This window comes from Cucurbita moschata, unplaced genomic scaffold, assembly GCF_002738365.1.
Source record: "Cucurbita moschata cultivar Rifu unplaced genomic scaffold, Cmos_1.0 Cmo_Scf00002, whole genome shotgun sequence".
NCBI lineage: Eukaryota > Viridiplantae > Streptophyta > Magnoliopsida > Cucurbitales > Cucurbitaceae > Cucurbita > Cucurbita moschata.
Genome location: NW_019268518.1, coordinates 7,293,486 through 7,317,929, shown reverse-complemented (window position 1 = coordinate 7,317,929; position 24,444 = coordinate 7,293,486). Strand labels below are relative to the sequence as shown.

The following is a 24,444-nucleotide window of genomic DNA, read 5'->3' as shown; positions in this document are numbered from 1 at the left end:
TAAAAAAAAAAAAAAAAAAAAAAAAAAACTAGTTTATATGCAATTATTTTTATTTTTAAGTTAACCCGAGTTGCGAGTTACGATGGATGAAAATCAGGTCAGACCAAGTTGAGACGAAATTTTGAAACCATCAATATATATATTCAATCAGGCCCGCGAGCCACGGAGCTAAAAACGAGAATGGCGGGAAAAGAGGAATTTCAGTCCAAGCAGAGCTCAACGCGCTCGTCTTCTCTATCCAAAGAACAAATCGGTGAATCCCAGCAGGAGGAGGCATGCTGGAGAAAACAAGTGGACCAGAATCTGAAGAGGCTTCAATCGCTCCTCTTCGGCGTCGATTTGGCCCTCGAAAAAGGCGATTACTCTGCGGCTCAACTTCTTGGTCTCCGTCTTCTTGGATTTCTCGACTCTCAGACTCGTACCGATGTTGATCAAGCTTTTATCCAGCCCATTAGGCGCGAAGTCGTTGAGAAAATTAATGTCGCTCGCCGATCCCTCATGCCGGAATCCGATCGGTATGAATGTTAAATGCACGTACATTATCTCTTCCCCCCCTCTAGTGGAAGGAATGAAATTGAGCGCTAGGAAATGAGTATGAACTATTGCTTTATCTGAGTTGAAGCTCACTTGCCCTAATAACTTAATTATTCAGAAAACTAAATCAGTGGACTGTAACTGGTCCATACTTCCGATAACTTCGAATCTTTGCTGGAATTGACACAGCTCAGTCGCCAGTTTAGAAGATACAATCATAGTTTTAAATTGGAGCAGAGAAGCACTCATAGAGAGGAAAAATATATATGAATTTCCGATCCTTTGTTCAGGCCGTGTGGGTAATGGTAGGAAATACAGCATTTAAGGTTTGAATGGAGCTGTTGAAGGTATCATAACCATGGATTGTCGATAAAATTGGCTAAGTGACTGACATTTTTAAATTTTTATGTAGCGAACGACAAACATCCACAATTCCAAGTGCATAAATTACGAGGGCTTTTTCCATTTTGATATCAACAATGTGGGGATAATATACACAATGAGTTAGTTGGCTATTAATTAGTAGATAACAGCATTTTCGGTTACTGTAAGATATCTCATTAAATATTCTGATATTTGGATCTTTGGAGACGTGAACATTTCAGGCTGAGTACTATCCCGTACTAATTCCAATTTGGCTATTGCATCATTTATATGTTGCTTTCAGACAAGTATTTGAACAAGCAAAGAAAGCTCCGGGATGCGTTTTTAGCATGAGCAAAGAAATGGATTTCAGCAAGATTAAGCAGTCGAAACACTTTCAGGCCCTTCAGGGATCAAATAGAACAGTTGTAAATGAATTGGTAACTGACATTCATCGAAAAACTCTATTCATTTATTTTTCTTGGACTATTGAAAATTTTGTTATCAGATTATTCACATCAGAGTGTTTTGAGTGCTCATCATACTATTTCTTCTCAGGATTCGCTGGAGAGGGCGGATAAGTTCAGTACCAAGGCACCAAAAATCACTGCAGAAGCAAAGGGTACATCCTTGTATAGAAAAGATCAAAGCAGAACAAGTCCTAGTCTGTACAGGAGTTCTTTGAATGCAAGTAATGCCCTTGATGACTGTATTATTGTAGAAAAGAATCCTTCACTTTATGATCATACAAAAGACCAAGGTACATCTTTAATGAAATTTGAAGAGGAAGGGCGGACTTATGGAAGTATGGTTGCTACAAGACGTGCTCGGATGGAAATCAGTAGTCCTAAGGTAGACAATGCCAACTCACCATTGAGTACCGAAGAAGCTAATGCTGATTCTTCTGGCAATGCATTTGTCACTGCAAGAACAAAACTGGTATATCTTTTTATCCGCAGTTACTGCCGGTGCATAGTTTTTATAAAAAAAAAAAGCTACTTCAGAATCAGAGAAAGTGAACTCGTTTCAAGAAGACTTAAGCCAGCCAATATCCCGACTGTAAAGTAACTTACCACTAAAAATTTATCGACTTAAAGAATCGTTTGTATAGTAGCTAAGTGATTCTTGCATTTTTTACCTAGCCTGAGCTAAGGGATTTTTGCGTTCTTCCCTTGGCCCTTTTTATTTGTTTATTAATTTACCAATAGTTTTTGAAGGCATTGTATGTTCTTCACTGCTAGGAAATGGATGCAAGGCAAAGACGAGGACTTGCAGGATCACCAAATACTTCTGTCTCCCCTCAGAGTGATAATAATGTTTCCCATAAAGGATATGGAATGCGATCCTATGGCTCTTCACGCCGTGGAGTGCGTGGGAATTTTGTACCTCCTATTAGGTCTAATGGGGGGAATGCTGGGAACATGGTAAATTCACGTGTTGGTGGAAAAGGTGAAGATGCTCTGGATGACTCAACAAAGAGATGGTAAATAGTTTGGGCACAAGATCTAAATTTACTGACGAGAGTTCTCAACTTTGTTTATATCTTGTTACTTCTCCAAACCATCTCTAAGTACTCGTCACCATGCTTTAGCAGTATCTAGACAAACTAATGGGTTCAAATGGTGTATTTCTGTTTAGCTTTTGGGGTCTGTTACTGTTCCATGTACTATGCCCTAAGGCCTGCCAATTGTTGCTATGCTTCGTCCGATTCTGCTTTTTATGTATGGTTTTTGGTAGTTGGCTTATCTTCTTGGAATTGTTAATTCTTCTACACGATATAAGATAGTTACTATAACTTTTGTTATTGAACTTTCCAACGGTTTACAAAATGCATTCAGGAAATTCTTTAGATGTGACTGAAGAATTATAAGTTGCTTCCTGTGACTATTCAGATTCTGACACGCTTCATGTTGTATACTAGTTTGGATATGTTGTGCGGACCTGATGGTGAACTTCCTGAAAAATTAAGGAATTTGGAGCCTCGACTTATAGAACATATTAGCAATGAGATTATGGACAGGGACCCTAATGTTAGGTGGGACGACATAGGTAAAACAAGGTGTTTCGTTCTTTCATTGTTCAATACAGTTATGTTGGTTACAGAATTGTGCTGATTTGAACTCGTTGCACGACAATATATAGCTGGTCTAGAACATGCAAAAAAGTGTGTAACTGAAATGGTAATATGGCCTTTATTACGTCCCGACATTTTCAAAGGTTGCCGTTCTCCTGGAAGAGGTCTCCTTCTTTTTGGTCCACCGGTAAGTTTATAACTCCATGAATAATCAATACGGAAATTCTGTTTTATAATATACCATTTTCTTTCAGGGAACAGGCAAAACAATGATCGGAAAAGCAATTGCTGGAGAGGCAAAAGCAACTTTCTTTTATATATCTGCCAGCTCATTAACAAGCAAGTGGGTGAGTACTAATGTGATTAGCATTATTTATTAAGAGTTATGAATATTCTTAGACTCGCGAGAAAATATTGATTGATCTTAATGTTTCAAAGATGGTTTTTAGTTAGCTTGTTGAAGCAATCATTAGATTTTAATTGAAACTAGGCTTCTCTTTGCCATTTCGGAACCATTCCTTTTAGGAATATTGAATTTTTTACTACTTTATCGCCTTACTACTTTTTCATAGATTGATGTAAAAAAATTAGTAATGATAATACTTCCCAATAGTTTATAGGTTGTTTGAGAACTGGTCTGAAATTAATTTCTGCTTCTATAAGAACTATATTGGATAGTTGCAAAGATTAAGGTTATCGTGCATTCAAAACTACTATTTAGAGTCTATTAATGAAAACAAACTTTTGAAAACAATTCCCCAAGATCTATTTTTACTGAGTTTTTGCTCTAAAAAAATAGAGAACTATTTTGCAAAGCAACTTCCAAACAGCCGGTTAGTTTGCTTGAAAATATGTGTAATGCGTGTCAAATATTAACTTTTTAATTGGTAAATCTAGATTGGCGAGGGTGAAAAGCTAGTGAGGGCCCTCTTTGGTGTTGCCAGTTGTCGTCAGCCGGCTGTCATCTTTGTTGATGAAATTGATTCTCTTCTGTCTCAGGTAGACTTCTTATAATCGTCTACATGCTTGAATTTCTTCTCAGTTCGGATAACAATGCTGATCATTAAGCAAGTTTGTTAAGCAAAAGACTAGGCATGTTGCTTTATGATCAGTTCATATATTCTTTTATCACTTGTGGAATTTTATTCCATTTGTAGCGAAAATCTGAAGGTGAACATGAATCAAGTAGACGACTCAAAACACAGTTCCTTATTGAAATGGAGGGCTTTGATAATGGCAGCGAGCAAATTCTTCTTATAGGTAATGTTTCTTCATTTTTTTAAAAATTGCTTATGGTTCCATGTAAATAATTTTCCCATCGTTAATCATCTTGTGAAAGAAAGTAGTTAGTATTATGACTAGATCAATAATGGTTTACAATATGAAGATACTTTATACTTCCTACTCTTCAGATTCCCTAGGAAATAGATTCGAGATTGAAAATGCTGGCATTAATTTCCTTGTGATTTAATTGATTGAAGTTGAGTTTTTTTTCTTGAAAATTCTGGAAATGCCAAAAACAATGTACAATGAGTAAGTCCATGTAAAAATATAGGTAACGATTAGTGCAATTTCCGAAACTATCAAAAGTGATGTTCTGAATCTTTATTTATTTATTTATTTATTATTATTATTTTTTTATGTACAAGCCTGAAAGTTGACACGATTTCTCTTCAATTTTTACCTTGTGGTACAATGTTCATCTTCAAATCCTTCTAGCTTGATAATGTCCTTATCACACAATTTGAAAGCAATTGTGCACATATTTAAAGATATTCAACTTATCCAGGAGCGACTAATCGACCACAAGAACTTGATGAAGCTGCAAGGAGACGACTGACCAAAAGACTTTACATTCCCCTCCCTTCTTCAGGTACAAGTCGTGATTTTAGCCATGGTAACTAAATGCGCCTGATGCTCTTAGCTCATGGCTAACTTGTTATATTGGCAATATAGAAGCAAGAGCATGGATTGTGCGTAATCTCCTGGAGAAGGATGGGTTGTTCAAGCTTTCTAAAGAGGAAATTGATACGATATGTACTTTATCTGAAGGTAGTAGCAACCTCGCAAAGCTTAGAACAAAATTATTGGCTTCACAATGTTACATAGGACTGAATGCAAAATATCCGCCATTGATTTTCTCCATGATATCTTGCTGGAAAATTTGCATTATCAGGATATTCGGGTTCAGACATGAAAAACCTTGTGAAAGACGCTTCAATGGGCCCTTTAAGGGAGGCTCTGAAACAAGGCACAGATATTACATTGCTTAAAAAGGAAGATATGCGGCCTGTAACCCTTAAGGTGGGATTTTAATAGTTCAAGTATAGTTATGTTTACTTCCTCCGATTTATTATCCTTTGTTTCTTTCTGGCTTATTTTTGTAGGACTTTGAGAACGCAATGCAAGAGGTCAGGCCCTCTGTTTCTTTAAGCGAACTTGGTACGTATGATGAATGGAACAAGCAATTTGGGAGCTTATCACTATGAAGTTTTTTACTTAACAATGACATAGAAGGTAAGCCGGTGGGCTGAGCGTGGACTAAATGACAAGCGGGATTTAAAGCAATTGTCACTGTCTTCCATTTTGAGATCTGGAAGAATGCCTTACACCCCATGTGTGCAACATTTAGATATTTATTTCGTTTATGTGGAATTTTCAGGTATATCCAGAACCTTGAGAAATCAATAAACGGGTGAGTTTGAGTGCTTTAGAAGTTATTCATCCAGTACCTTATGGATTTTTCATTTCTAAGTCTGCATGTCTGGTTGATGTTACCTTCGTCGGTCACCTATGAGCCTTCAAGTAGAAGATTCTGGAGAATATTTAATTTTTTTTTTCTTGTAATTCTTCTCAATGTTGAACTAACACGTTAGACTATTTTCAGAAAGCCTCTTTTTATCTATATATAGCCCCAACAAGTGTGTTTCTATGCAAGCGCGTAGAAAGATTAAAGTTGTCCTGTCTCGCGGCTGGGCCGTTATGCTACTAACTACTAAGGTGAATACCTGTGTTTTCTTTTGTAGGTTTGGTTTCGGGTTTGAGTTGTACGATAATGAAGTTATCTTGGATTGGATCCTCGTAAGATCTATTTGTGGCAAGTTGATTTCTTCATTTTCATTTTATTTTAAGAAAGAAATCGAGTTTTCATTTGATTCCGTTCCCATTTTGTGGAACATTTGACTTGATGGGAAAGATATTGAAAAAAATTTCTATCGTGGAGGAGGCTTGAGATATTGTATACTTAAACACCTTTGTAGTTCATATTTCTAACCTTTTCTGTAGTTTTTCTTTTTTATTCATTCCAATAGTGGGATTGCTATTTGGTTTACTTGTAATCTCTTTTGTGGATATTCTGTAAGAATTATGCCCAAGGACCTATTTTCAAGATTATCTTTCACAAAGGTTAATATTCACGACATTTACATATAACTACTCCATCCATACATTTGCCATCTTGTATGTATACTGTCTATTAGTTATTTGACTTCAGGGGTTTGTTATCTGTGGTCCTTCGTTAGAGGTCTCTCCAGAGGAAGCTCCCGGATAACTGCCTCACTGCCTGCCGATAGCAGATGAGCGCCAACCATTTCATCATCAAAATACCCAATTCATCCACTGTTTTGATTGGACAGAAAGTAATCAAACAAAATGAGCAACAGAAGCAGGGCAACCATCTGATGAAGCTGAAGAAATAGGAATGCATCCAAACGTTGTTGAAACAGAACTGAAACGCCATCGAATGCCTCGTTGGACGCTGTTCGAATAAGCCACAATAGACAAAGTAGGAACAGGGTCATCAAGAGTATGTTTCATGCACAAAAAATTTCTGGACTTCTGTGTTAGAGTCCAAGAGTAGGTTTGTTATGACTTCAAAAATAGTATGTGTTGAAGTTTAATTATTTCATGATACTTGTAAAGGTCATGTTGTAAATTCTAAAATGATTTACAAGCACACTTGAAGGAAGTATATTCTTCATCAATGTAAGCACATTCCATTTTCTTATTCGCATTTCAAATGGAAAATCAAAATCCAAGCATAGTGGAGTTTGGCAGAAGAAAAAGTTTATGCTGCACAGCATTTTGTTTTTTCGGACGAAATGGGCAGATGATACAGTTTTTTGAGTTTTGGGGTATATCCTTCACCTCTTCTATATATTCGAACGACCAACTCGAACTTGAACTCGATGCCAAGACGTGTTCAGTATACCTCTTAAGTTCCATACGTCTTCCACTTTTTCCGGTTGCACGTTAGCTGATGAATCAACCTGCACAAGTTAAGGAACTCAAATCAGCTCAAAAGCTTTGAATCTACTTCAGCAGTCTTCACAATCTAGTTACATATTTCCATGGATCAACACAAATAGAGACTTACAGCTTTCGCAACAATTTCGGTGTTTTGCCGAACATCAACCGTGACCTCGAAGAACACCCATGCCCATTTGTGGCTGCTCGGACTATCAGCGACATAAGGGGCACCAATCTTCTGATATCTGGTGGCTTCAACAAAAGTTTTGCCCCCATCAACGGATACATCTACTCTCTCTATTCCGCGTCCACCTCCGGACACTGCATAGCCACTAACTGTGACCTGACATACATTAGAAGATCACATCCATATTTGCTTGTTTGAGTAGGTATCCCAACACCATTATACCAGCAGCGGACAAAATAAGAGAAGAAACAAATGCAGATGATTATAAATATGCAGGTAGAACAGTGTCTCCACAAACTTACAAATTAACCTGGAAGAAGAAATGCAGATGATTGGAGGCTCTTAGATCTATTATAGGTATCTTCTGCATAGATCATCTATATTTTATATCTTTCATTAAACATTAAACTTACGTAAATGAACTAACCTTTCCGGGCTTTATATGATCTACATCCTCCAAAGAACATATGACACACTGCAAGTCACCAAGTTCAACAGCATGAATTGAGACACAAAAATGGAGGAAACTAAGAACAGCTACAATAGCAACACAAAAATGGAGGAAAAAGAGCACAAAAACCTGAACAGGAAAATCCATTTGAGGCCTCCTTGTCGACCAATCAATGTTATCCCAATTTATGGAAGGAGGAAACATTTTGTAGTCTTTTTGCATAAAGAAACCCTGCAAGTCAATAACAAAGGAAGGTAGTTTTCATAAAAAAAGAGAGAAAAAAAAAATCATATTTTTATACTTTGTACCTGGCATTCCTCTGCAATTATGCTTATAGAATCAAGCCATTTAACAGAGCGAGCACCAATAACACCTGGGACAACCACACGCAATGGATACCCATGATCCCTGTTAAGAGGCTTTTGTGAAAAAGTAGAGAATATTAAGTATAGCAGAGTAGCACAATAAGCAACGTAACATCATAACATTAAGAAGTTAAACTCATCCCGCCCCTTCAACCCTTATTATAATAACAATGCAGTGATTACTCAACATCAGAAGGAATATAGGCATCAAAAAAGGGAGAAACCCAGCATAAAGGCCTTAGGGATTGAGGCCCTTTCTTTTTTACCCTTAGATTTAGGCTTAGGGATCCAAAGGGTAAAAGAGAAAGGGCCTCAAATCTAGATTGATGTGATGCACAATTTATTGCAAGGATTGTGTAAAGCACTCAATGGAAACTGTAAAATGTAATGTTCATTCATTGTTATGCAATCATATATTCAGACTTTAGCTGGACACGTGAGAAGTTTTGTAACAACCCAAGCATTCCGCTAGCAAATATTGTCTTCTTTGGACTTTCCCTTCCGAGCTTCCCATCAAGGTTTTAAAACGTGTCTGTTTGGGAGAGGTTTCCACACCCTTATAAACAATGCTTCGTTCCCCTCTCCAACCGATGTGGGATCTCACAATCCACCACCCTTCGGGATCCAGCAACCTCGCTGGCACACAACTTGGTGTCCACCCCACTTCGGGGTTCAACCTCCTTGTTGGCACATCACCTGGTGTCTGGCTCTAGTACCATTTGTAACCGCCTAAACCCACTGCTAGCAAATATTGTCCTCTTTGGGCTTTCCCTTCCCCCCCTCAAGGTTTTAAAACGTGTCTGCTAGAGAGAAGTTTCCACATCATTACAAAGAATCTTTTGTTCCCCTCTCCAACCGAGGTGGGATCTCACAAGTTGATAGTTTAATATGGCAAGTATTTCAGTATGTAAAAATGTACTTTTAACTTCTTTAATGCAACATTACTTACTTCTCCATTCATTTCGTAAGCAAGCAAGACATCTGCTTCAGGATTTGAAGCTTGGCCTAGTGGAATTGATGCCTTGTATGGACCTCCATTTTCTTCCTGTAGTTAACCATAGAAACCAAAATCATTCCTTTATATCTACACAAAATTCCTTCGAACTTTAGGAAAGTCAAGAAAAAGATACTCTCGTTCCACAAATTGTTTGGAAATGAGCACCTAAATGGGACAACGTTGTACCTTGCACCTATCAATGCTCACAAACTCAACATGTTTTCCACCTTTTTTTGTACTGTAGCTGAACTTAGGTATACCAACAAGTTCAAGAACATCGGCCAATTTGGCACCACCCCAGACAGCTGTAAGGTTCGAAACACATTTTCAAAAGATGAATTCTATCAGCTGAAACATCTAAAGCACTAGCCATGCATGTCACATACCATTTCCTAGAGCAGAAACATCCCAGCCAACTCCCTTCACTGTTCTGGTTTTGCTCATGGCTGTCCTTCGATTACCAGCGCACTGTCCATGCAAGCCAAATAGTGTCAAATTATCTAATCCACCACATAATGGAAACTACTACTAAACCTGTAGATTTGGAGTCAGATATTTCAATACCAGGCAAAGAAGAAATGCTAACAACTTATGCCAACTATGAGAATACCTGTAAAGTGGCAGTGACATTATACTTCGGAAGCATCCTGTCACATTATTGAACGCATATTAATTCAAAAACTTTCTCTACGCGGTATCTTCATAAAGAAAAAGGAAAGCTCATTTTGTAACCACCCAAACCCAAACCCAAACCCACTGCTAGCAGCGTTTTAAAACTGTAAGGCTGACAGTGACATGTAACGGGCCAAAACGGATGATATCTATTAGTGGTGGCTTGGGCGGTTACACGTTTAGATCCAAAATACCATGGCTCACCTGATATCTTTCATAAACAGTTCCTTTGGGTTTTCTATTAGGCCATTTAAAGAGACAGAATATCTACAATGTAAAAGAAAAGGTATTAGTAATTGAAAGGAAAGAGATAAGAACATTTACAATAAAAAGGAGGAAGAAGAAAACCTTTCAATATTATCCACTAATGGAATAGGACCATGATTTCTCTTGTAAAAGAAATCTACAGGGGTCACATAAGACGAAATCAGGACTGAACGCGGTGGCTCTGCATTGAAGGGCTCCTGTGCCAAACATAACATGGGGGAAAAGATTAGCACAATAATTCATTACACATCGGAGAAATAATATAGCCAATAAAAAAGTGCTTTTAGGAATCACGATCCTCCACAATGGTATGACATTATCCACTTTGAGCATAAACTCTCATGACTTTGCTTTTGGTTCCCCAAGAGGCCTCATATCAATGAAGATGAATTCCTTACTTATAATCCCATGATCATCGCCGTAACTAGCCGATGTGGGACTGCCCACCAACAATCCTCAACAAGCACACCCTCCCGCTCAGATTGAATCATACCATGTACTCTCATTTCAGCACCGATGGCGAACACACCCCTCCAAATAATTACTTTTTGGTACCATAATTCTTATAATTGAAGTATTAGACAACGTTTAAACACCTTAGTTCAAAGAGGATCTTAAATCACAAGAACACATACAGCCAAACACCTGCTGGAGCTTCAACAAGTGCATCTAACCACTCGTATACAAGGAAGACAATAAGAAGGCACAATTTACATAGAAAACAACACGAAATCGGAGAACGGATCATTCGAAAGTACTCGCTTCAACAAATTTAAAGAAAACGAAATGAATGATCCAGAAACAATCAAAATGACGATAAATCCGAGAATAAATCAGATATCGATACTATACGAAAACGATCGAGATTCCGACGGAAAAGAAAAATGATCTGGGAAACAAAAATGAGAGATAAAGGAGAAAGCTTGCCTTGGCGTTGATTCGAAGACATGGGTGGCGAGGTGGTTCTTGAGAGTAATCTGAAGGAGCAATTAATCCAGGCATTTTCTCACTCAATTAGGAGTTGTCTCCAGAAGATGGCCACCAATTTCTTCAGGACTCGCAGCACAGTCGCAAAGGTGCACTGTTTTTTTCTTTCTTTTGATATGCACAAAGCTGCATCATTTTTTAACTATATTCTCGCCTATCAAAATTATCAAAACGTCACAACCAATATTGGGTACTTTTAAAATGCTAAATATTTATTATTTTTGTGGCCTAATTATATATATATATATATATACCCGAAGAACGTGAATGGAGCTTCAGTCCCCCTTAAGACTTATCGTGAGCATGTCAAGATCACGACCGCATGGTTGAAAAAGTATGACCGTGATAGTTTGCCTCCTAGAGCCTATTATTGAGGATTGTTGAGGAGCGTTGGAGGATGAGTCTCACTTTAGTTAATTTAGGGAATAATTATAAGTTTATAAGTAAACTATACGAGAGCTTATGCTTAAAGTGAACAATATTATATTATTGTGGAGGGTCGTTATCCTTAATCTTTATAGTCTGAGCGAATGTGTCACATCATAGGCGAGCGTCATTTTAAAAATGATTTTTTTAACGAAAAAAAAACAAAAAGACGCGTCAAACTGATTCAAGCACATTTAATATATGTTACAGTTTGTTTGAATTGAGCGATGATTCCATCCATGGCTCAATGCGGCTGTTGTTGGTTGACTTTCACTTACCCTCCGCCTACAAAATCATTCATCATTCATCGTTCATCATTAGTATCCATATTCTAAACCCAAACGAGTATTATTGGGAGGAAATTACCCAACTAATTAATAAGATGAAAACAAAAACAAAGTTATAAAAGCTTACGTTCAAAGTGAATAATATGATACGAGTACCTGAAGTTTTGGGTGTCCGGTAGTACCAGCATTGAAGTGCAGCTTTATTTGGCACGTGAATGCTCTCCCCAAGTAACCCAATCTTGGCATTGTTCTCAGCCTTACCTCTATTTCCTCACCTGCCTCACTGCTTCTCCGCCTTTGCCTCACCATTCTTTTCAACGCCTCGTTTACCCACTCTACTCTATCCACACCGTCCGATACGAACCCTGGACACGTGTCCTCTTCTAGCTTCTTCATCCTCTCCTCCTCCTCCTCTCCCTCAATGCACGCCTCCCTCGCGCATTCTACCGTCACCCACACCTCCTCCGCCGCCGCTCCACGCTTCCCATCTGATACCAACCCCACCTCCCGAGATCCGCTTCCGAAGATCTCCACGTGTCGTTCCGGGAGAAGTTGCAGCGTCGTCGCGGCGGCCTCGGTGGTGTTTGATCTTGTAGTTTTCTTCTTCCTATTATACCCCTGAACCCTAACGTACTTCCTCTTCCTCCTTCCGTTGAATATCGATGAGGTGTCGCCGGAAACAGAGGCTCCGGCGACAGGCTTCGGCGCGATCGGTCGGAATCTCATCGTTATGGGATTGATAATCGGCTTACCATAATTAGATCCGACAAGCATCCGACGCGCCGCTTCACCAGCATCCATAACGAACACAAATAAAATAATAAATAAAATTTAAAACAAAAACTGCGCGTTTTCGAGAGTGACAGAGAGAGTCTTCATGATGATCATACAGAGAGAGTCTTCATGATGATCATACAGAGAGATAGAAAGACACAACAACACAGCAAAGCAACGACAAAGACTGTCCGGTGAATTCAAAAATAAATAAATAAATGGGTCGACAAGTGTGGGACCCAGGAAGGTGTGGGGGACCACCGCAGACCAATAGGAAATGAGGGAGTGTCAAGCACTGCCGAAAGATAGGGCACACGTGGTTTGCCATGGGGGGCTCTCCATTTGTTTGCGTCTCTTTTTTTTCTTTCTCGGTAGGTTCTACTTTAGAGATAGCCAACACGTGGTTCTTTCTTACACGCGAATTTAAAGAGCGTGTGAAATACGCGAGTATCGGATTTTTTTTTTTTTTTTTTTCAATGATGTAATTTATGGTTGCAAAAAAGTATGGTACAAAATCAGATATATTCTATGTGCACAAACATATCTTCTAATAGTTGTGATCTAAGGTAAATCGTTGTGATCTAAGGTAAATCGTGCACCAGGTATGTAACTAACCCGAGGTAGAACAACATGGAAAAACAAAATTTGTCAATGCTGTTGCCAAACTCGTGTATCATGTATACAAGTTCCATGCCCGACTCTTGCATTTGGTACAAGAGTTGGGTTTGAAGCTCGTGTTCTATGCACAAGAGTTAAAAGTCCCTAACAAAATTCTATCAATTTCTTTCTTCCCATCTCGATAATCCCACCTCTTCATCACTACAACCTTTCTTATCTCACTTTTTGTAATAGCCCAAACCCAATACTATCGGATATTGTCTTCTTTGAGCTTTTCTTCAAGGGTTTTGAAATGTTTCTACTACAAATCATATAAATCATCTATATATATTAGTCCTTTTGTTTCCTTTTGTGTCGTGTTTAATGTTTAATCTATGTGAGTTTGTCATTACAACTATATTTTCAACAAGTCCAAGGTTGACAACAAATAGGAGATGCTGGAGAAGGGAGGGAAATATCGTAGAAGAGAGACATTAGGAAGTCAAATAACCATACAACTTGTTTGTTTAAGTTTGGGCATTGGCATGTAAATAGATTCTAAGAGGAAAATAGCTTATAATAATTATGAGATTAGGGTTGGCCATGCATGTTTAAGAGTAAAACTTGTAATCCTTGGCTTGCAATATAATTGTTCTCAATCCACCAATGGGCGCTACGATCATCAAAAGCACTCCAAGAAATATGGACACCTGAAGAGAGAAAAAAACAAAAACCTTGAAGGAAAGTTTGAAAGAAAAAGTCTAAAGAAGACACTATCTGCTAGCTAGCAGTGGCTTGAGCCGTTGGACTCTTTAAAAAAGCCCACATCGTAACAAAGCGTGAAAATGATAGGGTTTAAGTAAGTAAGAACATACCCAGTTAGCCCACCAAGACAAGCTATATTTCCTTGGTTTGTAAATGGCGAGCCACATGATGCAAGGCAGCTGGAAATTGCAGGACAAGAAGAAGATGAAAACACATGAAGTATGTGAATATTTGAAAAGGGTGGGAGCAAGATTATTGTAGCTTACGAAGTATGTGGTCGGGGCAAAAACAAAGCCACCAAAGAACCCTAGCAGCCCACCAAAGAAGGGGAAGGTAATGGCTATGAACATCGTCAATCCTACCAACAAAAACAAATTTTGGTGAAGACCCACATCAATTTACGATATATAAACCCAAATGGCAAAGACTCACCAACATATATATTGCGGGAGACGAAGCGAAGAAGGAAAGAGGGCTTGAAGTTTAGTTTCTTGACTAACACCGTCTCGATCATGTCAAACACGGGCATCGCGTAAATCTGGTAACTCCCAATGACATGGACCACCACGAACATGTTGGCGGTGGCAATCAGCCAAGCGGGCCTCTCGAGGGAAAGAAGAATGTTGTCTTTGACAGCGTTGCCGAACATCCAATAGCCGATGAGGGCTACGGGGAAGTAGCAGAGGGCGACCACAATGTAGGCCACAACCACGCCTTTCCACATGGGGCCTTTGGAGGGCTTGTCAGGAGTGGAAGGGATTGTGGCTTGAATCTCAAGCACCACGTTGTGGCCTGCGTACGCAAAGGCTACGTCCCCCAGCGCTGTGAAGAAGTTGAACACTGTGCCCGAGGTTGAGTGGGCTTTGTAGCCGTATTGCACGTCGTCTTGTACCCCCTTGTGCACTGACGCTGCCCATGCTATGGTCGAGTAACTGCATACACACCCCCACACCATTAGAAATCAACAAATCTTTCCCTTGAATAAAGTACACTATAGAGCCTCGGTTAGAAATCACGGCTTTCAATAATGGTATGATATTGTCCACTTTGAGTATAAGCTCTCATGGCTTTGTTTTAGGCTTCCCTAGAAGTCTTTATACCAATGGAGATAGTATTCTTTGTTTATAAACCCATGATCGTTCCCTAAATTAGCCAATGTGGGACTCACTACCAATAATCCTCAATAACCTCCCCGAGGCCTATCGAGCCCTCAAACAATCTCCCCTAGGCTCGACTCCATCTGTGGAGCCCTCGAACAAAGTACACATTTTGTTCGACACCTAAATCACTTTTGACTACACTGTCTCAACTTCTTTGTTCGATATTTGAGGATTCTATCGATATGACTAAGTTAAAGACATAACTCTGTTAAAAATCACATATCTATACAGTGATATGATAGTGTCAACTTTGAGTGTGATTTTGTTTTGGGCTTACTCAAAAGACCTCGGAAGATGTGCCTCAAGACCATTTTCTAAATTAGTGGACTCCTTCCTAACTATCGAGACCATCATGGACACAGTGATTTAGATTACCTCAAGGACATGACGGCAGCGGCGAGAGAGACGGCAGAAATGGAGTTGAAATTGGGAAGGTGAGAGAGGACAAAGTGGGCAGAAGCAAAGATCATAATGAAATAAGTCTGTTTGATTTTGGTGCAAGAAGGGCAGACGGTGTCATAGAATTTCTTCAAGGATTGGCCACCAGTGACCATATAAACGATGTTGACGCCCACCTCCACCACCAGCTGCTGCGGCACCACAATGTAAAGCCCCAGCTTCTCGCCGAACGCGTGCTGCCCCAGCTCATGGTACCTGTCGAACCGCCGCCCTGGAACCATCTCGTGCATTTCCACCATTTGCCACAGCGTGTACAGAGTCACCACCCATGAGATGACCAGCACCGTCACGCCGGGGCCCCACCCAAGTGAAGCCATGGCGGAGGGGAGGCTGAGGACGCCGGCACCGACCATGGCGGTCACGTTGTGGAAGGCGGAGTACCACCATTTGGCGTTCCTCGACGATGTGATTGGAAGCCAGTCCTCTATCGCCTTCTCTTTCTTCAGTTTCTCGTCCATCTGAGATTAATTTTTTTAAAAAAAATTATCATAGAAATAATAAAATAAATTATTAGGAATTTCCTGTAGTCAGTCAATGCATTAGATAAGAACGGAAAAGACTTAATTTTCTTAAAAGAATATAATACAAATAAAAAATAATTAGTGGTCGACTTTAACGAGGGAGTACTTCAACCTTATTTATTTGGCGTCGAGTGTTAATTTTAAATTATGTAAATAATAAATAAATAAAACAAAGAGCATTGAAGATACAAGTAATTGAATATTTTATTTTGTTTATTTAATTGGGGTTGAATTATGAATTGAGCATAAATTATTTAACCAAAATATAGAAAGCGACTTAATGCTACTTTTCTACTAAATAAGACAACGCTTTGTTTATTTATTTATTTGTTTATTTTATAAAAGTGACGTTTTAGGTCTTTTATTTTAATTTTAATTTATGTTTACATTTACAAGATATTTATGGTTTTAAATATTATATAAATTACAAATTTTTTTTTTTTATTCATAAAAGGATAAAAACGAAATTCTAACTTTTAATAATATGTACTAATTTTGTACTCAATTTAACCTTAGTATTAAAAGATGTAATAATTTTAATTAACCTTAGTATTAAAAGATGTAATAATTTTAATTAACCTTAGTATTAAAAGATGTAATAATTTTAAATAATTAATATAAGATAGAGCAACAAACAATAAAGTAAAATTCTTTTTACCCTTTAGAAACGAAATTAATATGAACATAATCTCACAAGTAATCTCTATAATTTGATAAAACTCTGGGAATTAATTGTGGAAAAGAAGATACTGACGAAGTCCATGGAAGAAGAAGAAGATATTGAGATAAGTTGATACTGATACAGGAGGAGGAGGAGGAGGAGGAAGAAGAACTTACAAGAGATGCATGCTTATAATCCTGAGAGGGAGGTTGAAATTCAGGAGCTTCTTGAGTTCCCATCACTCTTTCTTCTGCCAATTGATTCTCTTCTACCATTCCATCTGAATCCAAAAATACAAATAAATAACCCATCTTTTTTGTTTGACTTGTCTTTTTTTCTTTTTTTCTTTTTTTTTTTAATAGTTTTTTTCTTTCTTTCGTTGAGGCTAAGACCCGTTGTCCATTTTAAATCACAGGGTTGTTTCCAATTCACCCAAGACCTATTAAAATATTATTGCCTACAAAACTTCTTGAATCTGTCAAAAATGAGATCATCACATATCAAAACAAACAAACACTCAAACAAACAAGCTTATTAGTACAACCTCTATTGAATCTACCGTCAATTCTAACGTATGCTCGAGCCTCAAGCCACGTTTCTAAAGAAAATGCAGTCCACAAAAATCATTGAGAACAAGTTGAAATTAAACAAAAACATGTGAGTAAGAGAGAGAACAATACTTGGTCGGAAGTTTGATGACTACTTGGTCCCCTACCCTACATTTTGAGGCGATCCATATCGAATGACATGATTTTGTCGAACAGTCGTACAAATAAAAAATACAATAGTAAAACAATATAACATTAAAGACGTGAATATGTGATCATAAACAACATGTTCTATACAAGCATGACTAGTAACGAGACTACGACACTAAGCTCCTCATTGTACACCTTCTCTCCCCTTTGTTATTTTAAGTCTAATCATACAATAAATGACAAGGTCAAAATATACAAAATTGTTTATAAAGAGAAGGCCCTGAATCACATGTTACTTGAACAAGCCAACTCTCTCTCAATTATTGAAATCATAGAATCCAAACCACTAGCTTATAATTGTACATCGCCCTTCATCTATTATCTTAACATCATCACAGCTCTCACAAACAAACCAAGCTTCCAAACTACAACATATTCACATGGCTACTTCAGTTAAAGTTTGTTCCAATTTACAGAAACATACCTCAGACAGCTTGCCACTGGCTAAGCAGAGCTTACTCTTCTGCTACGTTATGTCGTGACGACGATGTTGCTTGTTGTCCCTCTTCGTCGTGCCTACGACACTGAAACCACTGGGAGCTTGTAACTCCGACTCTGCTGCTGCTGCTTGCTAACTGTTGTTCTCCCAATTAGGCTTCCTGCACCAAAACAGAAATACTTGCTCCTCAACTTCCTATCGACCGAGCTTTGTTTCCCGAGATTATTCCGTGTGTCGCTGTCGATGGCTTGGTTTGAAGAAGAAGAAGGCCCTGCACCATCACTGTCAAAACAAATGCCTTTCTGTTCATCTGCTGAATTTGGTGAAGAAAGCGATGATTTTGAAAACGAGCTCGAGCAGGATCGATGGGGAGTGGCGGGAATGGCTATGTGTGGCATGCCCTGAGTGACACCACGCATTAGACCAGTGGCGTGTTTCTTCTTAGTAGATGGCCTTGATTGATTGCTCCTCACTGAAAGTGTCCGCTTGTTGTTGGGAAGAGCCAATGGCTTGGAGAACCTTTGCCTCAAAGGGGTTAGAGTTTCATCTGAACTGCTGTATTTCTTGTGTGATTCTTCAATGAACCCTTCATCAATTTGCTTCTTAGAAATCTCTTTTTTCTTCTTATCTTTGATTCGAGGCCAATGAAACACACTTTTCAATCGCTGCGCTGCAGAGTTTACAGAACCAGATTTCTTAACAGTTGATGACGAGTTTCGATTCGACCAGTTTTGGTTCTCGTTGGTCGAATCGTATGGACTCAACTCAACCGAAGACGAGCTCATTCCTGCACTGCCATGATCAGGTATGATATATGAAGCATGCTCAATGCCAGTATACAACAATATTTCATTGTCCGAAACTCGAAACGATGTCCCAGGACTGCTTCCAATTCCCTGCAGCTTCAATTGTGAGGCTATGGCCTTTCTGGTATTGTAGTCATGACAACCAAAGATTCCTCCAGCAGAAATCAGCTGTCTTATTAACATGTCTGCTGATGCAGAATGTGTATTTTGCTTAAGATAATCAAGCGGCGTCATGCCATTGAAGTCTCGAACGTTCAAATCAATCGACCGAGCAGTCATCAAAAGCTGAACAAGATCAGAGTGGACATTCCCAATGGCAGCCATGTGAAGAGCAGTCCTTCCATCATTGTTTCTAGCATTGATAATGTCATCCATGTTAACAACTTTACCACAAATCACATTCTTCAGAAGATCGATTTGTCGGTCGAGTCGACGAAAAGCAGGAGTTTGGAAGCCAGATATGGCTTTATGCAAGAAGGTTTCACCCGCGTTGTTTCTTAAAGAGATGGATGAGGGAGACGCAGCAATAAGAGCTTCAACTGCAGCCAGTTGTCCCCTAGAAGCAGCTATATGCAATGCTGTATTTCCCTGATGATCCACGGAATTGATGATAGGGAATGTTTGAACAAGGTATTCAACCACCTGCATTAATTAAAAACTCTCAGTACTCACATTATCTTATTTTTTTCGTTCATCTATTAACTAGTTGAGATATGATCTAAAGATATTTAGCTATTCATTCATCGATTAACTAATTGAGATATGATCAAATTAGTAAAGATACTTAATTATTCATTCCTCGATTAACTAGTTGAGATAGGATCAAATTGGTAAAAATTCAATAACCAAAGGAAGCTAAACACCAAAATAGAACATTGTGAGAATTACAGGGATCTAACACAATAATCACAAGAAACAAGGATTCATCCATGGATAGAAAACAAACATCAGACAGAGCATGAACAATGATTAAGAAAGCAAGAAAACGACAGTAATTATGATATAGAATCACCTCAACTTGTCCTCTTCCAGCAGCTGCATGTAAAATGGTGGAACCTTGGGCATCTCTGCAAGCCAACACGTCGGAGCAATCCGCAAGAAGGTCCTTCAAAATCTTCAAGTTACTTCCTCTAGCGGCGGCATGAACACCCCTGTTCATCATTTCCCATTTGTAAGCCGCTGGAATCTCTCTTATGTGCTCCTCCAAACCACCCTCTCTTCTCGTTGAGAATCTCGGCGAGACAGCAAAATCATACAGAATTCGAAATACCTCAGAGTTCTTACTTCGGGCGGCGGCGTAGAGAATATCAGTGACCCCATATTCCCCTTCTCCGAAAACAAGCAAAGGATTTCTGGCGAGAAGTTCTTGAACGAACGCCAAATCGCCAGCGGAAGCGGCAGTGTAAATCAGCCATCCGCCGTAACCAGCCCGGATTAAAGAGTTTTTCCCCTGTTTCGATTCAGACTCCATTAGTAGTTTTCGAGAAACATCAGAGCGGCATTTTGCGACATCGTGAAACTGTTCTTCGTCGTCCCAAACCATCTCGAGACGACGAATCCGGCGGAGAGACGTAAGTTTGATGAGATGGTTACCGTCGATTCGAAGAAGCTGCCGAACCAAATCGTAGTGGCCATTAGCAGCAGCCCAATCGATCGGAGAAGCGTACCACCAGTGGTCGCCGGTGCTCTCCCAACGGAGAGGGAAATACGTGGGAGGCATGAAGAAGCAAATAAACAGAAAAGGCAAAAGAAGCGAGAATTTGGAAATCGTAGTGAATAAAAACAAAATTACGATTAAATTATGAAGCAATCAGCAAAAGAGAAAGAGGAAAGAGGAAAGAGGATAAAGAGTTGAGGAAGGTGAAGGAGAAGGCATGGGAGAAGGAAAGGGAGAAAGGGAGTGAAGCAGCCATTATTGGGAACAGGAAAAGCTCTGAATTCAGGAAAAAGGAATCAGTCCTTGTTCTGTTGGAGGAGAAAGAATTGACATTAAGGTCGTCAGAGTTGTGGAAGAATCAAAACGAAGCATCGGTTCCTTCTTGTTTAACTGATTTTTGGAGGTTTCCATGGCGGAGAATAACGCTCAATTTTTAACTCAAAAAGGAATTCCATGGCCGACTAAATCAACCAGACAATTTTAAGCTGATTTTCAATTATATATATATATATATATATATTTGGTTCTTAGTTGAAGCCGACGCATTTTAAAATATTTAATTTGTTGAATAAATTTCAGGATAAGCTGTGATGTTAGCAGACTAAATTTTCCTCTCCCCATAATTAAGAGAATTGAAATATATAATTATTAAGAAGAAAATTGAGAACCAACCAAGAACGGATGAAGATAATTAGGTTTTGTACAAACACTAGAAGAAGACAGCCACATAAATCCAATCCCCACTCTCTTCTATTCTCATTTGTTGTTTTGTTTTTTTCTTCTCACCATTTAATTTTATTTTCCATATTCATAATTTTTTTTTTTTTTTTGAAACGGTGTTCATTCATTAAAATCTTTAATATGATGAATATTTTGGATAGGATAAGATATGGAGCATTTAACGAAGATATTGAGAGTATAAAAGAGTGATCATATATAATTCAATTAGCTAAAGATACGTAACTACGATCATATCAAAAGTGTACGGAAAAACTCAAAAGAATGGGACATGTTAGCAAGCAGCTTTGTAAGTTAGAAAGCACTGACCTTTTTAATCAAACCCAATGGCCTCACCACCTGCCTACTTGCCTCCTTGTTTCCTTGCTTCCTTTAAAACCAATAATGCAACACCACCATCTCTCTTTATTTGCTTTCATAATTTAATTGCCCAATTCAAGTTGTGCCTCTAAATTTAGAAACTAATTCATTATTTAACTTTTTTTAGTATTGTTTTGTAATTAGTTTCTTAATAATGAAAAGAAACATAAGTATGGAATATTTTCACAACTCTCCATATAATCACTAATAATTAATGTCAAATTTTTTATTATTAATACCTATCATATCAACTAATTAATTTATAGAAATTATTGAAATAAATCTCTAAAGTATCGAGAGTTAAATTTGACTTCGACTCAAAAAAATAAAACTTGATCCATGCTTGTATGGCATATAACGTGATGGACACGTGCATTTTAAAACCAAACATAGAATGACACCTCAAGTACATTTTAAAATAACTATAGTTCAACCCCACTATTAAATTTAATAAAATATCTTTTTTTTTTTTGGTCTTCTATTTCTAAATGATAAAACTGCATACTAATCATTCTTTAATTTTGTCTTCTACTTGGAATTAGTCAATGTCTATTGAATTTTCTAGAATTAAAAATGGTCTTTAAATTATAGATTATAAAATAAAGAAATAGTAATTGAGAATGAGTTTCTATACTAAGTCAAAGTTCGAATCTTCCAAATGAAAAAGGAGGTGTTAGCATAGTGGTGGAAGGCAAAAAGGACCAACTTTAGAACCAATTGGTAGCATTGTGTTTGTATTGGGTATCAAATAATTGCAACTCATGATCTTTCCCTTCCTTGTTGCTGAAGTCAAACAGATAAAGATGCCAAGAAACATCAACTCAAATCCAACACCAAAACATTCATAAATAAATATCCAAATCCCTTTTCTCCCCCTTGTCATGGAATAGCACCAAATGCAACAAACTGATGAGATATGAATATATCATCAACATATATGGATGATGAATCCAAGAGGAAAGTGATATTCTATCAAATTTTGAGGCATATTAACAGAGCTATAAGGCACGAGAGGTATATTAACAGTTACAAGGCATGAGTATATTATTCTATCAAGTACATCGGTGGCATGCTATCAGACATGAGGGTATCATTCTATCAAAATTTCATGTACATCATTAGTCACCTGATCGCTCTAAAATCCCCACTCGATTTTTTTACTGCCAAGTATTGATCTGCAGCTACTAACCATTTGAACTTCACAGTTCACTTTTGACAAATATGTTCTAATTCCTCCCTAAACCATCCCAGAAATGTGACCATTTTCTGCCCATGAATAGTGTTAGGTAGTACGTGTGCTAGGGACTGAAACTTGAGTGTTCATTTACAACACAAATACAGTGCATCCTAGTTATTTTGTAGGCTCTATCAACTGATAGCTATTTGATGAACTATAAAATGGCAAGCAGCTGCTTAACAATAAACTAGAATAAGAACAGAGACAGTCAGAGAAAAAAAAAGCAGGGACTTTCACTGATTCAATTTGCAACATAACTAAGATGTCATTTCATGGACGTACAAGCTAAACTCTCCATATTTCACTATTTTTTTTTGCAAATTTTTGCCGTTGTGATTCCATACATGAGTTATTCACTAGATCAGTCCCACCTACAATGAAACCTCATTTTGACAGATCCAGAGAACAGTGGCAACATTGAATTGTAAAATTAAAAGAATGCCGAGTGACAAGTTCAACCATAGTTTCAAGAAGTGAAAACCATTCCATTCTAGAACAAAGCAACAACAGAAACATCGATTTATGACAACAACAAAAAAAAAAGGTCAGGGAAGTTCATTACCAATTCGTTCAACGAGACGGGTTCAGAGCCAACATCATGTTCTGACCACCGGGCAGGTATGCCACATTTGGCGACTTGGCGAGGGTGGATGCGATCTCCCTTGATGCTTCAATTCTCCTGAGCTCAATCAAACCCATACCAGCGGCCGACGTAGCATCAGAAATCAACTTAGCTGACTCGCTCTCACCCTCAGCCCTGATAATCGCGGCCCTTCTTTCCTGTTCGGCTTTCGCTACAACAAATTTTGACCGCTCAGCCTCTTGCTGCGCTACCTGCTTTTGCTCCACCGCCTTAGAGAACTCCGGGCTATAGGACAGATGAGTGATGGCAACGTCATCCAGCACAATGTTGAAGTCCTTAGCCCGTCGAATCAAGCTCTCACGCACAAGAGCAGAAACGTGAGGCCGCTCCGTCAAAAGCTGATCGGCGTTGAATTGAGCGACGACGGCCTTCAGAACCTCATTTCCAATAGAAGGGAGGACCTTCTCGTCGTACTCTAGACCTAGGGTTTTGAAAATATCGGGAAGGCGAGAAATCTCAGGGCGAGAGAGAACACGTAGGGTCAGATTTACCATCTGAAGATCCTTGGTACCGGAAATAGACGAGAAAGTGTGAGGTCTGGTACGAATATCAAATACAAAGGGCTTTTGCAGCCATGGAATCAAGAAGTGTGTTCCTTCACCGACAGTGTCGTCGATTACACCCCGGAAGCGATCAAAGAGGACTGCCCTTTCACCACCGTCGACGGTGTAAAGCGAGGCACTGAGAGCCGATGCAGCAGCGCCTAGACCGAAAGCAGCACGAGCAACATTGGTGAGAAAAGACACGGCGGCTTGGCTGCTACCCATTGTGAAGAAATGGAAAGCTGAGAGGTGCAGAGAGAAATGGGTTGAACTTCAAGATAGAGGTTTAGGGTTTATGAATTGGGGAGGAAAACTCATTTCTGCGCTGGACTTGACCAATATGGACGGGCTTGATGTTATGGTAGGCCCATATTGTTAAGTGTACATCCAATAAAAGATTAAATTAAATTTAATAAATAAAAAATCATCTTAAAAACAAGCACTTGTCACTAACCACTTATAAAATCAA

The 24,444-nt window shown here is 38.7% G+C and overlaps 6 protein-coding genes across 12 annotated transcripts; 1 reads left to right on the top strand and 5 right to left on the bottom strand.

Annotated features, from left to right (window-relative positions):
- Nucleotides 1-154: 154 nt before the first annotated feature.
- LOC111457320 (ATPase family AAA domain-containing protein FIGL1) lies at nt 155-6,400 on the top strand. Of its 4 annotated transcripts, XR_002712912.1 has the most exons (15): nt 155-515; nt 1,202-1,337; nt 1,456-1,836; nt 2,139-2,380; nt 2,819-2,946; nt 3,040-3,158; nt 3,226-3,318; nt 3,869-3,970; nt 4,129-4,231; nt 4,761-4,844; nt 4,928-5,023; nt 5,148-5,275; nt 5,359-5,488; nt 5,634-5,666; nt 5,998-6,400. XR_002712912.1 is itself a non-coding variant. In XM_023099560.1 (14 exons), the coding sequence occupies exons 1-13, from the start codon at nt 181-183 to the stop codon at nt 5,458-5,460; spliced, it is 2,049 nt and encodes a 682-aa protein (XP_022955328.1). In that variant the 5' UTR covers nt 155-180; the 3' UTR covers nt 5,461-5,488; nt 5,998-6,400. The 4 variants fall into 4 exon arrangements, 1 of the variants encoding a protein (XP_022955328.1); XR_002712910.1 differs by lacking the exon at nt 5,634-5,666 and having other exon boundaries at nt 5,359-5,633; XR_002712909.1 differs by having other exon boundaries at nt 5,359-5,666.
- Nucleotides 6,401-6,889: 489 nt separating this feature from the next.
- LOC111457425 (sulfite oxidase-like) lies at nt 6,890-11,279 on the bottom strand. 2 transcript variants are annotated; one of them, XR_002712925.1, is made up of 13 exons: nt 11,086-11,279; nt 10,240-10,355; nt 10,096-10,158; nt 9,830-9,866; nt 9,606-9,687; nt 9,406-9,524; nt 9,172-9,267; nt 8,166-8,276; nt 7,987-8,088; nt 7,834-7,881; nt 7,709-7,770; nt 7,347-7,562; nt 6,890-7,239 (listed from the first exon to the last, which is right to left on the bottom strand). XR_002712925.1 is itself a non-coding variant. In XM_023099613.1 (12 exons), the coding sequence occupies exons 1-12, from the start codon at nt 11,158-11,160 to the stop codon at nt 7,123-7,125; spliced, it is 1,182 nt and encodes a 393-aa protein (XP_022955381.1). In that variant the 5' UTR covers nt 11,161-11,279; the 3' UTR covers nt 6,890-7,122. The 2 variants fall into 2 exon arrangements, 1 of the variants encoding a protein (XP_022955381.1); XM_023099613.1 differs by lacking the exon at nt 7,709-7,770.
- On the bottom strand, nt 11,247-12,771 carry LOC111457498. 3 transcript variants are annotated; one of them, XM_023099722.1, is made up of 4 exons: nt 12,015-12,771; nt 11,850-11,856; nt 11,400-11,509; nt 11,251-11,299 (listed from the first exon to the last, which is right to left on the bottom strand). In XM_023099722.1, the coding sequence occupies exons 1-3, from the start codon at nt 12,657-12,659 to the stop codon at nt 11,421-11,423; spliced, it is 741 nt and encodes a 246-aa protein (XP_022955490.1). In that variant the 5' UTR covers nt 12,660-12,771; the 3' UTR covers nt 11,251-11,299; nt 11,400-11,420. The 3 variants fall into 3 exon arrangements, with proteins under 3 accessions (XP_022955504.1, XP_022955490.1, XP_022955497.1); XM_023099729.1 differs by lacking the exon at nt 11,850-11,856; XM_023099736.1 differs by lacking the exons at nt 11,400-11,509; nt 11,850-11,856 and having other exon boundaries at nt 11,247-11,299; nt 12,015-12,770.
- Nucleotides 12,772-13,705: 934 nt separating this feature from the next.
- LOC111457407 (lysine histidine transporter 1-like) lies at nt 13,706-18,067 on the bottom strand. Its single transcript, XM_023099590.1, has 7 exons — nt 17,978-18,067; nt 16,972-17,075; nt 15,530-16,071; nt 14,427-14,926; nt 14,261-14,352; nt 14,105-14,173; nt 13,706-13,939 (listed from the first exon to the last, which is right to left on the bottom strand). The coding sequence occupies exons 2-7, from the start codon at nt 17,068-17,070 to the stop codon at nt 13,841-13,843; spliced, it is 1,401 nt and encodes a 466-aa protein (XP_022955358.1). The 5' UTR covers nt 17,071-17,075; nt 17,978-18,067; the 3' UTR covers nt 13,706-13,840.
- On the bottom strand, nt 17,678-20,924 carry LOC111457312 (serine/threonine-protein phosphatase 6 regulatory ankyrin repeat subunit B-like). Its single transcript, XM_023099547.1, has 2 exons — nt 19,811-20,924; nt 17,678-19,440 (listed from the first exon to the last, which is right to left on the bottom strand). The coding sequence occupies exons 1-2, from the start codon at nt 20,516-20,518 to the stop codon at nt 18,070-18,072; spliced, it is 2,079 nt and encodes a 692-aa protein (XP_022955315.1). The 5' UTR covers nt 20,519-20,924; the 3' UTR covers nt 17,678-18,069.
- Nucleotides 20,925-23,026: 2,102 nt separating this feature from the next.
- On the bottom strand, nt 23,027-24,316 carry LOC111457481 (prohibitin-3, mitochondrial-like). Its single transcript, XM_023099699.1, has one exon. The coding sequence runs from the start codon at nt 24,198-24,200 to the stop codon at nt 23,361-23,363; it is 840 nt and encodes a 279-aa protein (XP_022955467.1). The 5' UTR covers nt 24,201-24,316; the 3' UTR covers nt 23,027-23,360.
- Between the last annotated feature and the right edge of the window lie 128 nt (nt 24,317-24,444).

Coding starts and splice junctions, on each gene's coding strand:
- LOC111457320 (XM_023099560.1), top strand. CDS start 181: ATGGCGGGAAAAGAGGAATTTCAGTCCAAGCAGAGCTCAACGCGCTCG. Junction 2,381..2,818: donor GATGACTCAACAAAGAGATG/GTAAATAGTTTG, acceptor GTTGTATACTAG/TTTGGATATGTTGTGCGGAC. Junction 5,024..5,147: donor GATATGTACTTTATCTGAAG/GTAGTAGCAACC, acceptor TTGCATTATCAG/GATATTCGGGTTCAGACATG.
- LOC111457425 (XM_023099613.1), bottom strand. CDS start 11,160: ATGCCTGGATTAATTGCTCCTTCAGATTACTCTCAAGAACCACCTCGC. Junction 8,277..9,171: donor CTTACGAAATGAATGGAGAA/GTAAGTAATGTT, acceptor TTTTCACAAAAG/CCTCTTAACAGGGATCATGG. Junction 7,563..7,833: donor ATCATATAAAGCCCGGAAAG/GTTAGTTCATTT, acceptor AATGTATGTCAG/GTCACAGTTAGTGGCTATGC.
- LOC111457498 (XM_023099722.1), bottom strand. CDS start 12,659: ATGGATGCTGGTGAAGCGGCGCGTCGGATGCTTGTCGGATCTAATTAT.
- LOC111457407 (XM_023099590.1), bottom strand. CDS start 17,070: ATGGTAGAAGAGAATCAATTGGCAGAAGAAAGAGTGATGGGAACTCAA. Junction 14,353..14,426: donor CTCCCGCAATATATATGTTG/GTGAGTCTTTGC, acceptor TTTTGTTGGTAG/GATTGACGATGTTCATAGCC. Junction 14,174..14,260: donor TTGCCCCGACCACATACTTC/GTAAGCTACAAT, acceptor TGCAATTTCCAG/CTGCCTTGCATCATGTGGCT.
- LOC111457312 (XM_023099547.1), bottom strand. CDS start 20,518: ATGCCTCCCACGTATTTCCCTCTCCGTTGGGAGAGCACCGGCGACCAC. Junction 19,441..19,810: donor CTGGAAGAGGACAAGTTGAG/GTGATTCTATAT, acceptor TAATTAATGCAG/GTGGTTGAATACCTTGTTCA.
- LOC111457481 (XM_023099699.1), bottom strand. CDS start 24,200: ATGGGTAGCAGCCAAGCCGCCGTGTCTTTTCTCACCAATGTTGCTCGT.